This window comes from Dromiciops gliroides, chromosome 2 (assembly GCF_019393635.1).
Source record: "Dromiciops gliroides isolate mDroGli1 chromosome 2, mDroGli1.pri, whole genome shotgun sequence".
Lineage (NCBI taxonomy): Eukaryota > Metazoa > Chordata > Mammalia > Microbiotheria > Microbiotheriidae > Dromiciops > Dromiciops gliroides.
In genome coordinates, this window is record NC_057862.1 from 700,696,400 (window position 1) to 700,711,072 (window position 14,673).

At 52.8% G+C, this 14,673-nt stretch overlaps 1 protein-coding gene across 2 annotated transcripts in view; it reads left to right on the plus strand.

Moving 5' to 3' along the window:
* Positions 1–14,673, plus strand: part of KLHL29 (kelch like family member 29) — a 183,122-nt gene that overhangs the window by 162,895 nt on the left and 5,554 nt on the right. For both annotated transcript variants that reach the window (XM_043987626.1, XM_043987625.1), the window contains exons 6-10: positions 914–1,110; positions 1,703–1,962; positions 10,464–10,662; positions 11,204–11,386; positions 11,587–11,767. In XM_043987626.1, coding sequence (XP_043843561.1) covers positions 914–1,110; positions 1,703–1,962; positions 10,464–10,662; positions 11,204–11,386; positions 11,587–11,767 — 1,020 coding nt within the window. The remainder of the gene's footprint in view (positions 1–913; positions 1,111–1,702; positions 1,963–10,463; positions 10,663–11,203; positions 11,387–11,586; positions 11,768–14,673) is intronic.

Sequence of the window (14,673 nt, forward strand, 5' to 3'; positions counted from 1 at the left end):
GTTGGGGCTGGGGTTTCTTTCTGTTTCTGTCTTTTAGGTCCTCTCTAGGGTTGGTGCCGGTGCCTGCTAGGCCCCCACGGGCGGCAGGGCATGCCCTCTGTCCCGCTGTCTGTCCCTCGAACCCTGACAGACTTCCCTTCCCCCATCCCCACGTGCCCCCTCTCCCAGCATCCCCCCCAGGTTCACCAGCACGAGCTCACACACAGGCCCAGGCGCTGCCCCAGCCCCCAGACGAGGCCCCGCGGGATGGATGGCTGCTGGCTTCCTGTGGCGGAGGGAGAGGGTCGCTCCCCCTGCTCCTCCCGGCTCTAACCATTCTGTCGTCTATCTCGTCTCGTCTTCCGTTTCCAAGCAATCCCATGAAGGGCTTCCTTTGCTGTGCCCAACAGGGAACAATATATTTGGGGGCCGGACTGGGCAGGAGGGGCTGGGCGTGGGCCCTCCCTGCGGGGGCCCTCCTTGCCCCCACCCCCACCCTTCGCGGGGCCCTTCTGCTGCCGCCTCCCAGCTGCATCCGCGGAAGGAAGGCAGGGAGGGGGGAGGGGCGAAGGGCCGCCCCCCTCCCCCCCCCCCCGCCCGGCGGGGGCCAAAAGTGTATTGTTTCCCTTGGGAGCCAACCCGTCCCTCATCTCCATCCGTGTGACTCATCCTTTTTGGTTCGCACCCTTTTTTGCATGACAAGCCGACTAGCACCCACCAGGGCTTTCTGTTGCCCCGCGGGCTCCCTCCGGGTCACGCTCTTCTCTTGCAGATGCGGAGCTGGGGCCCTGGGGTCAGGTGTGCCCCGCTTTCTGATCCCCCAAAGAGAAGCACGTGACTGAGGCTGGAAGGGAAGGAAGCCAGGCCTCACCCTGCTGGGGAGCGAGGCCCGGCCGGCCCGGGGGCTGAGAAGGCTCTGGTCTGCTGTGCCTAGGTCTCCCCGGGAGCGCGACAGCCGTGACAAGCTGGAGCTCAGCCTGCCGGACCTCCGCGCCGACGTTCTGGAGCTACTCCTCGAGTTCGTCTACACTGGCTCGCTGACCATCGACGCGGCCAACGCCAAGACGCTGCTGGAGGCCGCCAGCAAGTTCCAGTTCCACACCTTCTGCAAAGTCTGCGTGTCCTTCCTAGGTGAGCTCCCCTGCCCTGCCCGGGAGGCGGGGCATCGCGGCTCCTCGGGGGCTTACCTGGGGCCCAGCACCACAGGGCATGGGTGCCACCCCCACCGTGGGCCAGACCCTCACCCTGAGCCAGCCCTGGCCCAGCCCCAGGCTGACCACGATGGTGCCCGGCATCGCAGGTGCTTCGTAAATGTTATTGAATCGGGTCGAGCTGACCTCCCCACCCCCAGCCTGGCCACAGACTGACCCATAATCCCTCAAGCATCTGTGCTGACCCTTCCTAACCCTCAATCTAGCCATGGACTGATCCTCCCCGACCCCTAAACCAGCCACAGACTAAGTCTCTGGCCCTTGTCCCAAACAGACCAACCCCCATTCCCGAGTCAGCCACAAAGCTGGTCCCTTGACTATGTCTCCTGGTTCCTTCAAAGCCGGCCCAGGGCCAGCAGGGCCAAGGAGGACCCCAGAGCTCTGCCAACTCTGTCCCTTCTCCATCAAGAGGGTGGAGGCCAAGCCGGAGAAGGTCTCTGGGCCGTGGGGAGACAGGAGCATGGGAGCGCTCCCTAGTCAGGGGAGTGACCAGGCCCCCTTCTGCCCTGCAGAGAAGCAGCTGACCCCTGGGAACTGCTTGGGAGTGCTGGGCATGGCAGAGGCCATGCAGTGCAGCGAGTTGTACCACATGGCCAAGGCCTTCGCGCTGCAGATCTTTCCTGAGGTGGCGGCCCAGGACGAGATTCTGAACATCTCCAAGGACGATTTCATCGCCTACCTGTCCAATGACAGCCTCAACACCAAAGCAGAGGAGCTTGTCTATGAGACTGTGATGAAGTGGATCAAGAAGGACCCGGCGGCCAGAGCACAGGTGAGGCCAGTCAGGGGAGTCTGGGAGGGAGGAGCGCTGAGGGCTAGCAGCCTGGCATGGGATGGGGGTGGGGGGGGAAACACCAGGACCCCCTGCTGAGGACTGAGGGCCAGGTATCAGCCCACCATTGCCTCGCTCGGGCACCCCACCAGAGCCAACTCCAGGGGCAGAAGCCCATAGTCACTCAAGACAAAAACAGAGGCTGTCGGAGAAGACATGGTTGCTGTGGGTAGAGGGGCTGTACTGGGTGACCCCGTGGTGCTTGGTGACTCTCTGCCCTTGGTGCTTTGGCCACGACCCATATTCCCGGTAACTAAGTCACAAAATCCAAGAATTGCCAGAGATGTCAGAGTACAGTGGGCAGTGGAAAGGGCATTGCCTCCGCCCCCTCTGCCCCCCCACCCTATTTCGCCTCCTCTTGAACCCTCAGGGAGCACAGCCCAGGCCCAGTCCTTCTTTTCTCCCCCAGTGTCCTGACTCCAGCTCCCCATCGGGAAGGAGAACAGCCTTTCCAGTTCCTGGAGAGGAGCCTCAGGTCTCCTGAGTCCTCTCCCCTCCGGCCCAAACCTCTCCCCGATTCCTTCGGCCCATTTTTAGGCCGTGCAGTCTAGAACCTTCCCCATGGTAGCTGCCCTTCCCCAAATTCTCTCTGGCTTATCTGTGCCCTCAGACCCAAAACCAAGCAGGTCTCCCCGGGGTGGTCTGACCAGGGCAGGGGCCTTCCCTAGGCCTTGATGCCACATTTGCATCAAGCCCCCGTGGGTGAGGTTGTCCCCAGATTCAGGGATTGGAGGGGAGAGGAAGTCTGTGAGCCAGGAAATGAACTCTGGAAAACAGAGGGCAGTGATCAAAGGCAGGCAGAGCATGGATGGGCCTGGAAGGAGGAAGGCATGGGGTCAGTCCAGCCTCAGATACTTACTAGCTAGGTGACTCTGGGAAAGTCATTGAACTGCTATCTGCCTCAGTTTCTCCATCTGTAAAATGTGGCTAATGATTGCTCCAACCTCCAAAGATGATTATGAGGGTGAAATGAGATAATATTAAGGGACAGGCTTTGTCTCTGAGTTAGATTGGGGAAGGAGAGAAAATGAGCTTTATCACCATCACCCCCACACACACACACTGCATTGGACTCTGGTCACCAAGCCCTGCTGGCCATCTTAGCATTTCCAAACTGAATCTAACTGCCATGTTGTCTATCTAGTCCACACCTCTCCAACTTGTCCACAGCATGAGATATTGCATCTCCCAGTTGAGAGTTTTGCCTGTAGTTTTAGGCAGCTAGATGGCACCATAGTACATACAGCAGTAGGCCTGAAGTCAAAAAGACCTGAGTTCAAATCTAGCCTCAGACAGTTACTAGGTATGTGGTCTTGGTCAAGTCACTTAACTTCAGTTTCCTTACCTGTAAAAAGGGGGTGAAAGTAGCCATACCTTCCAGGGTTATTGTGAGAATCAAATAAGATATTTGTGAAGCAGTACAGTGAGTGCCTATATAAGGCACTACATAAATGCTAGCTATCATAATGAGGATCATGACAATGTCAGTGTGCCCAGCCTTTAGTTGGAAATATCCACTCTTTTTATCTACCTTCTTTAAAAACAATCAAGGGCCGGTGATTTTTTTTTCAGGCAATGGGGGTTAAGTGACTTGCCCAGGGTCACACAGCTAGTAAGTGTCAAGTGTCTGAGGCCGGATTTGAACTCAGGTACTCCTGAATTCAGGGCCGGTGCTTTAACCACTGTGCCATCTAGCACCGGCCCTGGAGTCAGGAGTACCTGAGTTCAAATCCGGCCTCAGACACTTGACACTTACTAGCTGTGTGACCCTGGGCAAGTCACTTAACCCTCATTGCCCTGCAAAAAACAAAACAAAAAAAAAAATCAAGGGGACAGCTAGGTGGCACAGTGGATAAAGCACCGGCCCAGGATGCAGGAGGACCTGAGTTCAAATCTGGCCTCAGACATTTCACACTTACTAGCTGTGTGATGCTGGGCAAGTCACTTAACCCCCATTGCCCCGGAAAAAAAAAAAATCAAGGCAACATTTGCCTTTCTCCAGCTCTACAGTAGCTCCTCCACTCTCCACCATCTTTCCAGTATCACTGGCTCATCAGTCACATCCATCAGTCCTTTGAATAACCTAGGATGTAGTTCAGATCAGCCTGGCAACTCGAACTTCTTGAGGGATAATAGAGGCTCTTGATCTCTTCTTAGTATTTCAGTTGTCTGACATGAACACTTTCTTGTTGACTTGGAGGGAAAGCTGTGTCAACACATGGTTGGCAACAGTGGATAAGGGCAATGGGCATCTTCCAGAGACTTGGTGTACAGCACTGCATTTACACATCTGGGCCAGAACATTCACAAACATCAAAACTGGTTTGACATAAATGATGGGGAAATTCAGAAGCTGCTAAATGAAAAACGAGAACTCCACAGGGTTTACCAGCAGGACAATTCACCCATCTCTAAGAAGACGGTATTTAACCCCATCAGAAGTAACATATATTTATATATAACCTATATCAAATTATTGTTTTAGGGAGAGGAGAGGGAGAAAATTTGAAACTCAAAAAATTTTTAATGAATGTTAAAAATTGTCTACATGTAATTGGAAAAAATAAAATATTTTTTAAAAAGTATATTGGAGGGGCAGCTAGGTGGCACAGTGGATAGAGCACCAGCCCTGGAGTCAGGAGTACCTGAGTTCAAATCCGGCCTCGGACACTTAACACTTATTAGCTGTGTGACCCTGGGCAAGTCACTTAACCCCAATTGCCTCACCAAAAAAAAAAAAAAAAAAAAAAAAGTATATTGGAAGCAAAGCTTAGAGAGATGTAGGATTCTTAACTCAGTAAGAAGGCAAATGAACATCAGTTTTACTCTGATAGTAACAATCCAAAGCACTTTTAGGACAACCCAAAGGTGATTTATGGGCCAAAGACATATGGTGCATCTCAGCTCCTCAGTGCTGATAGAGTCACATTGTTGAATAAAAAGGACATGATCCTGGAGAGATGGACTGAACACTTCCACAGTGGTCTCAACAGACCACCTTCAATCAATGCTGAAGCCACTGACCATTTATCTTGGGTTGAAGTCCCTCCCTCCATAGCTGAACTTCCAACTGAAGAAGAGGTTTTGAATGCCATTAGGCTCTTCACCTGTGGCAAAGCGCCTGGTGCTGATTCTATCCCAGCAGAGATTTACAAGGTGGAGGGGGCTAGTCTACTGCTTATACAAAAGCTGACAGAAATCTTCCAGGTTATATGGCGAGAGGAGGTTATGCCCCAGGAGTTCAAGGACACCTCTGTGGTCCATCTCTATAAAGGTAAAGGAAATAGACTTTCCCATGACAGTCATTGCTGGCAAGATTCTTGCCGGAATCATCCTTCACCTGGAAGATGGTCATTTACCTGAGAGTCAATGTGGCTTCAGAGAGGGATGATCAATATGGTGTTTGCTGCCCAACAACTTCAGGAAAATGCCAGGAACAGAACAGAGTTCTGAAGCCAACATTCATCAGTCTGGCCAAGGCCTTTGATACTGTCAATCATGACAGTATGTGGAAGAGTATGGCAAAATGTGGTTGTCCAGAAAAGTTCTTGAGTACTGTACTCCAGTTAATGACAGTGTGCTTGCACAAGTTCTGGATAATGGATGATGTTCTAGAACTTTCCCAGTCACCAATGGAGTGAAGCAGGGCTGTGTGTTTGCTCCCATATTTTATAATGATGTTTTCAGTAATTTTGTCAAATGCTTTCAACAAGGACAAAAGGGATATCTAGGTCAGCCACCACACTGATGGTAAATCATTTAACTTGAAAAAGCATGGGGCAGTTAGGTGGAGCAGTGGATAAGGCACCAGCCCTGGATTCAGGAGGACCTGAGTTCAAATCCAGCCTCAGACACTTGATACTTTCTAGCTGTGTGACCTTGGGCAAATCACTTAACCCTCACTGCCCACCAAAAAAAGAAAAGAAAAGAAAAGGCTACAAGCCAAGACTAAAGTGGGAGAACTCATGCTCTGTTTTTTGTCTTCAGATAATTATGCACTCAGTGCAGCCTCTGAGACTGAGATGCAAAAGAGCATAGATCGATTCTATGCTGCTTGTGCTAACTTTGGCTTAAAACCCCCAAGAAAACAGGGGTTCTCCGCCAGTCCAGTCCACACTGCACCATCCACACCTTGATGCCATTTTCATGTGAGCCTTTCTCTGAACCCCCTGAAATCAGCTCTCCAAGTCTAGCGGGGGTGGGGGTGGGGGGAATTGTCTGTCCGGTCTTTCCTTCCTCTCTTACCACCACCAAGGAGGAGTGGCCCTTTCCTCCTCCTCTCTATTCTGCCAGGTCTAGAAGAGCAGCTCCTCTCACTGCTTCTTCCCCCCTTCTGAAAGATGAATCAACCGAAAAAGCAAAGCAGGGACATGCCAACTGCTCTGTTTGAAAGACCTTGAGACAGAGACAGACTTACAGCAGGGATCTGGAGAGTGAAGGCTTCCCCAGCCTGTCTTGCGCCACCTTGTGGTGTTTATTAAGAATCCATCACCACAGCCTCTGACTGACCAAGCAACCTGGAGCCACAGGGCTTCCATGGAATGCGTTCTTGTGGGAACAAGGGGCCTGACTGCTTGATGTGTTACCATCCGTGGACAAAGGTCTGGGCCTCACCGCCTTACATGAGAAAAACAGCTGTGGCTCTGAAGACAGAGAGCCAGGGTTCAGATCTTGGACGAAGCACTCACTACCCTCAGGGCCTGTTTCCCCAATCTGTAAACTGAGGGATTAGGACTAGATGACCTTTGGAGTCCTTCCAGCTCCATTCATGATCTCATGAAGATCCATGGTCCCAATCCTTTGCCTCATTCACCCAAAGTCCCTGGCACAGTGAAGGGACTGAGTCCCAAATATATCTGGCATGGCTGAGCTGTGTGGGCAGCCACAGCCAAGGGCTGGGGAGAAAGGTGTCCTATATAGAAGCAGACAGTGCTCAACTGGAGGGTCACTCACACTGCTGAGTCCTTTCCCTTCATCCACATCATTAGGATGGATCCCTAGTGAGATGCCCCGACAGGCACCTACCAGACCTTATCTATGATCGCCCAATTTCCACGGGTGGCTACAAAAGCCAGGCCAAAGCTGGCATCATCATAATTATCATAGACAACAACGAGCATTTATTAAGCACCCACTGTGTGCCAGGCACTGTGATAGGGGCAGGGGATAAAAAAAAAAGGTAGAACACAGCCCCTGCTCTCAAAGAGCTCATGAGACAATATGCAAATAACCTTGTATGTACAAGATACAGAATAATGAAAGGTAAATCTTGGAGAGAAGGCCCTGGTGGAAGCGGGGAGGGGGAGAATTACGACAGGTGGGATTTTAGCTGAGATAAAGGAAGCCTGGAATACCAAGAGGTGGAGTTGAGGAGGGATGGCATTCCAGGCATAGAGGGCAGCGTAGTGCAAAGGCATGGAGTCAGGAGATGGAGGGTCTTGTTCACAGAACAGCCAGGAGGCCAGTGTCACTGGATGGAAAGTACATGGTAGGGAGTGAGGTGTGAGAAGACTGGAAAGGTATGAGGGCTCTAGGCTTCGAATGCCAAGTAAAGCATTTTTTATTCGCTCCTGGAGATGATAGGAAGCCATTGGAGTTTACAGAGTAGGGTGTAACATTGTCAGACCTGAACTTATAGAAAGTCATTTTGGTGGCTGAATGGACTGGAGATTTAAGGCAAGCAGAACCCCCCCCCAACAGCTATTTCCATAGTCCAGGTGTGAGGGATAAAGGGGGTGGGTACTGTGTCAGAGAAGAGAAGGGGGCACATTGGAGATGCTGCAGAGGTGAAATTGATGAGAGACACAGCAGAAGTGAAATTGACCAGAGATGCTGCAGAGGTGAAATTGACCAGAGATGCTGCAGAGGTGAAATTGACCAGAGATGCTGCAGAGGTGAAATGCACAGGCTTTGGCACCATATTGAATCAGGGATGAGAGAGTGAGGAGCCAATGATAACTTCTAGGTTGGGAGCCTGAGGGACTGGGAGGAGGGTGTTGTTCTCTATAGTCATAGGGAAGGTAGGAAGGGGGAGGGTTTGGGGAAAAGATCATGAGTTCAGTTTTGGACATAGCACTTTAAGATGACTACTGGACATCTAGTTTGAGATATCTAGAAGGCAATTGGAGATGCCTTTGGCATTTAACACCTGGCCCCTTCCTACCTTCCCAGTCTTCTTACACATGACTCTTTTCTTTTGTCTGTGGTCTGGCCACACTGGCCTTGTCCTTCCATCTCCCACTCAGGCCTTTGCACAGGCTGTCCCGTCCACCACCCCCCCTGCCTCTCAGAAGCCGTGGTTTCCACTGCTCAGATACCACCTCCTCCATGAAGGTTTTCCGGATTCCTCCAGCTGCTGACACCCCCTCCCCAAATAACATTGTATTGGTTTTTAATCTATTATATTTATACTTATACAGAGATCTCTGTCTCCCCATGTAGTTGGAGCAATTGCTCTCTGGCCTTGCTTAGGCCTACATATTTTCCCTCAGGCTTCTAGTAGGTACCCCTGAAGGTTTTCAATGCCTTTTCTCTTGAGTCCATAGTCTGGCGTATTCACCCTCACAGAACTCCAGTTCCATTTATCTAATTAATGTCAATTAGCTTCTACAAAGAGATAATCACTTTGAAGAGGTAGCAGGAAGAAAAGTACAGATGTTTCCCTCCATCACTTTGGGGGGGGGGCATCCTCTCTTTCTCTGTCTTGGTCAATGGCGCAGACTTTCATTCACAGCTGAATGAATGAGCCTCATCTCAGCCACCCCTAGTCTGAGTCCTAAGGGTTCCCCTGTATTTCTGGGGCCTCCAAGCTGGATTGACTCCATTCCCAGACCTCCCACTGGTTTTCTCTCCAGGTCTCTGAGAACTCACAAGGTCACAGGGGTCTTCAATCTCCTCCTAAAATGAACAACCAAACACTGAGGCCATTACTGTGGGTTGGCCATTGTCAGCCTTGGATGGGGAGGGCCTGAGGATTCTCCCCTTACAGCATCATCTCACACCTGCACTACAGCACCAGGCAGGGACGAGTCAGCCAAAGAGAAGAGACAGGGCTCTCATGGACTAGTATCTCCTGAATGTACCCACATTCTGGCTCCCCAGCGCCGCACAAAGGCTTCTTGCACCCCATGGCAAGCAGCCTGCTTTTTGCAAAGGCTCGCAGGGTTGGGCTCAGTGGCCAGCCCCTCAGCTCTTCAGGGACAAGGGTTGCTTCACTTTTGTCTGTATTCTCAGCCCAAGCACAGTGACCACCCCCTGGTGTCCAAGAGGCACTTGACAAGTGCTGGGTGAGTGAGTGAGTGATCGCCCATTGTCTTCAATCTAGTGGCTTGTAGAACTCACAGAGCTGAGTGGGTTGACTCCAGAGTAGGTTTGGATAATCCAGGTTTGGATTATCCAGGTATGTTATCCAGGGTCCCTTTCTCAGCACCAATAAGAAGAAAGTGCACATGGTCACAGTCCCATACTCACCAGAATGCCCGGGCAGCAGCTGCCAATACAGAGTCACAGACACAAGTACCTGCCTTATTTCTATTTTTGTGTGTGTGAGGCAATTAGGGTTAAGTGACTTGCCCAGGGTCACACAGCCAGTAAGTGATAAGTGTCTGAGGCCAGACTTGAACTCAGGACCTCCTGACTCCAGGGTCGGCGCTCCACCCACTGCGCCACCTAGCTGCCCCACCTGCCTTATTTCTAATGGTTGCAGGAGGGTCAAGGGAAGAGAAAACAAAGGTGACAGAGGGACCAGAGGACGTAGATGGAGCTCTGCTCCCAAAGCCCTTGGTTGATTAATCCAAGAGGACTCCTGATTTGTCAGTAAGGGTGCCTACTCTGAGAAATTCCCTGCGTCAAAGTGTCATACAAGCCCCTATATTATAGAGAATTCCAACAAAGGACCAATGACTGCATTTCACCTGAATCCTCAGGTTAATCACCTGGTTCTTGGGGTACAATCAGCCTCACCCCTCGGGTTGATCATCAGAGACCCCACTTCTGACACTGTGTGGCAGCAGAGAACAAAACCCAGAACTGAAAGAGTGTAGAAAGTTTGTAAAGTCACCTGGCAGAGTGGAGAGCCAATCCAGTGGTGGCTGCTCCCCCAGAGTCTGTGGAAGGTGTCTATCACTAACATTTCAGAGGACCAAGGAAACAACAGCTGATTGGCAAACACTGGAGCAGTTTTTAGATAAGACATGTGGAGCAGTGGGAGGAAACTCCTCCCATCAGTCTTCAGATCTGAAAGGTGTCTAGTCAGCATAACCTACTTAAGTTGAGAGTTAAGTACTAAGCAAATCATCTGGTCTCTCAGCAAAGCAGGGCCAGGGTCAAACAATGCTACAAAGCTTTCCCATACCACCTCCCTCAGAGACAGAACTCCCTCTTCCCTCCCTGGCCCCTTTGCCTTCCTAGGGCAGGGACTAGCTGGTCACCTCTCTCCCCAGCACGCTGCGGAGCTACTGGCCGTAGTGCGTCTTCCCTTCATCCACCCCAGCTACCTGCTCAATGTGGTGGACAATGAGGAGCTGATCAAGTCATCTGAGGCCTGCAGAGACCTGGTCAATGAGGCCAAGCGCTACCACATGCTGCCCCATGCACGCCAGGAGATGCAGACACCCCGCACAAGGCCCCGGCTCTCAGCAGGTATGGTCCAGGAAGTGGGCTAGGCAGGGGGATTGGGCCCTGAGGACTCTGGACAGATCATCCAGCCACTCACTTGTACCCGTGCACACCAGGCTCTGGCTCTCTCCCTTCTTCTTTTCTCTCTCCCCATCCCTCCTCCCTTCCTCCCCCGCCCTTCTCTCTCTCCTCCCTTTCCCCTCCCCCCTTCCCCCTTCTTCCTCCCCCCACTTCTCTGTTCCCTCCCTACATATCTCTCTCACATACACATACACACTCACACCCACTCACATACACATGCGCACCCACACACATCCTTTTTTGGCGGGGGGAGGGGGGGGTTGGTGAGGCAATTGGGGTTAAGTGACTTGTCCAGGGTCGCACAGCTAGTAAGTGTCAAGTGACTGAGGCCGGATTTGAACTCAGGTACTCCCGAATCCAGGGCCAGTGCTCTATCCACTGCGCCACCTAGCTGCCCCTACCCACACACATCCTAATGGCGGTTTGGGGACTGGGGGGAGTGAGTGTCCTGGTGAACAGGGAGTATGTTGCCGGGCTCCCGCAGGTGTGGCTGAAGTCATCGTCCTGGTCGGGGGCCGACAGATGGTCGGGATGAGCCAGCGGTCCCTGGCTGCCGTCACCTGCTGGAATCCCCAAAACAATAAGTGGTACCCCCTGGCAGCCCTGCCCTTCTACGATCGGGAGTTCTTCAGTGTCGTCAGCGCCGGGGACAACGTCTACCTCTCTGGTGAGGCCCTGAGACCGAGGTATCAGGGAACTGGGACGGCCCCAAGGCGGGGAGTGTGGATCAGGGCCAGGGGAGGGACGCCCAGGGGCGGCCACTCCTGCTCCACGGGCACCAGGGCGGAGCAAGAGCAGAGGAAGGGTTGGTCTCTTCAGCCCGGTGCTCACCTTGTGCTTCTCTCTGCCTCCGGCTTCCAACTCTAGGTGGGATGGAGTCGGGGGTGACTCTGGCTGACGTCTGGTGTTACATGTCCCTGCTTGACAACTGGAACCTGGTCTCCAGGATGACGGTGCCCCGATGTCGACACAACAGCCTGGTGTATGACGGCAAGATTTACACTCTGGGAGGCCTTGGCGTGGCTGGCAACGTGGACCATGTGGAAAGGTAGGGGGCGTCCTGGGGGGAGCTGCTGCCTGAGGTCAAAGGACAGGGGCTCAAGCTCTCAGAAACAGGGCCCAGGTCCCCAGAGGAGGTCCTGCTGGGAATGTGCTCAGCACACAGCAGCTGCGCCTGGTCCATTCCAGCTGCCGGCATCCAGGGGCTAGGAGCCGCTCAGGCTCAGCCCCGGAAGGAACGCGTTAGGCCAGAGCGGAGGCATGTCCCCACTTGGTGACCTTTGGCAGAAGCCCGGGGCCCCAGCCAGGCCTTTCAGAGGCCCCTCCTCGCTGCACTCCCTGCTTCCAGCCCACGCTAAAATGATCTTCTTGAGCTGTAAGCCCTCCATCAATCCTTCAGCGGCTCCCTGCTGCCTCTGGAATGTTTGGAGGCCTTCTCTGTGCAGTTGTCACACACCCCCCACCCACTTCTGCAGGGCACTCCTTCCTCTTGGAAAGCGTGGCGCCACGACCCTGGGTTTGAATTCTGCCCCTGAGATTTACTGCATAAACCTTAGCAAGCCTCTATTCCCAGGGTGCCAAGGACATAACAGCTGTTGTCCCTGGAGCCTGGGATGAGACTGCGACAGAAAGTGGCTCAGCAGAACTGAACCACACCCCTGGCCACTAGGGGGCACCATAGTGCACAGAGTCCTGGGCCAGGAGTCAGAAAGACTCATCATGAGTTCAAATCTGGCCTCAGACACTTACTGAGGCACTTCACCCTGTGGACCTCAGTTTCCTCATCTGTAAAATGAACTAAAGAAGGAAATGGAAAACCACTCCAAGAAGACCCCAAAATGGGGCCACAAAGAGTTGGAAAGGACTGAAAAACAACTGAGGTCCTCCCAATGAAAACCTCTGGGCTTGGAGAAGTAGCCAGCTCAGGCCTCAGGCCTTCCCCAACCTTCTTGTGGCCTTTGGGCGCAAGCACGTCCTCTAGGGATCCCAGACTCAGGGTCCCCGTGAGGAGACAAGAAGCCTGATGGAGGCCAGGCCTGACCAGAATTCATGGTCACACTCAGTCTTGGAGGTGTGAGGGGAGCAGGGCAGGGACAAAGACCTGGGCGCTCTTAGGCCAAGGTTCTCCTTCGAACTTGAAAAACAATCCAGTGGTGTCAACAAGATGGAGGTCTAGCCATTTCCTCCAGTCACTGGGACAGGAAAGGGGTGTAACAGTAAAGACTGCTCATCCCTGAGCTCTCAGCACCCTTCCCCCCACTAGCCTTGACACCAAGCAGGGCACACCAGCTGACCCCCGGCTCGTGTTCTGCCACCTGCTCAGGAATGTCCTTGCACTTGCCGCCCCTGACCTTACTAACAGCATTATGTTGCAAGAAGAAGAGGACCTCAACTCTGCCCAGAAGAGAAGATGAGAAACAAGACAACTAGAAGATTTCAAACATCTCAAAATAAATATTGAAAGATGATGGAAATGTGGGGCAGCTGGGTGGTGCAGTGGAAAGCACCAGCGCTGGACTCAGGAGGACCTGAGTTCAAATCCGGCCTCAGACCCTTGACACTTACTAGCTGTGTGACCCTGGGCAAGTCACTTAACCCTCATTGACCCACCAAAAAAAAAAAAAAAAGACAATGGAAATGCAACTGACCAACCACAGAACTGGGTGAGTTCCCAAGACAGAAAGGAGTTGCTGCAGCAGGTTCCAGAACAGTTGGAAGAATTGAAATGGTGGGTGGCCTGCACAGCAGGAACAATGAGCAGAGGAGGAACACACGACTCAACAGTGGCAAGTCTCTCCAAAGAAGCAAAAAGAGAGGAGACATAAGGTTGAACACAAGAGGTGATTTATCCAGAGCGCCATCCCAGCCTGGTGGTCTTGTCCCCTGTGGTTCTGCCTCCTCTGCCAGAGCTCTTGGCAGGAGGGATCTGCCTTTGAGAAGGGTCATCACCACAGAGCCACCTGGGCCATAACATGATAATGGGCTTTAGGGAGAAGCGACTGTATCTCTGCAGACTGACTCATGGTTCTACACCACACAAGAGAATCAGCTTAGAGGTGCAAGGAACTCGTTGGTGTCATGTTCTGTCATTGTACAGGTGGGAAGTGAGGCTGCCCCCAAAATCCAGGACGTGAGCCCAGGCTCTCTGCTTCCCAGCCCAGCACTGCCCCATCACACCACGCAAGGGAAAAGCATGTGCAGGGAAGTCTGCTGATCCCAAGGTCACTCAAGATGGCAGAGAGCTGCTGTGGGGAGAGATGGAAAAGGACTGAATCCTAGATTTCTCTACTGGACAAAGACCAGGCCAGGCTGTAGGCACCCTCTGCTGAGTTCCACGCATCCTTCCTAGCTTGGGTGTAGGGCTACCTAAGATGTGCCTATGGGATGGGGGGAGGGCTCTTCCCTCCACCCCCACCTTGCCCTGCTGTGCATTAGTGAGCCCCCGAGAAGTCGTGGGATGGCGTGGGGTCTTCTATGGACGAGATGAGGCTCAGCTCTGGAGTAGATGGGGGTCATCTGAGCTCTTTGTCCAAGCTGAGCCCGGGCCTGAGCCACTCCAGGGTGGGCCATGAGGGGGCACACTCGGTGCCCACCCGTCAGCCCCAGGACGATCAATGGTACACAGCAACCGCGACATGCACTGCATGAGCTTGAGGTAGCTCCGGGCCCTCACCTCCCACGGGGCCTGTGCAAAACAGCCAGCAGCAGCATTGGCTTTCTGATCAAGCCCGGCTTCAAGGCCATTTGTCATCCAATAATAAACACATGGAGAAAAGAATATTCTCTGTGTGGGAGGAAAGCGGGCTGGATCTGTCATCCTGTCCCGGCTCTTGTCGGCCGTTTTTAATCTTCTAAAATGTTGATTACTCATTTTGAAAACTTACACTCAGTGACAAATACGAAACATCATTCAGTGATTGGAAATGAGCCAGCAGAGCGGACAGGCCAGCTCAG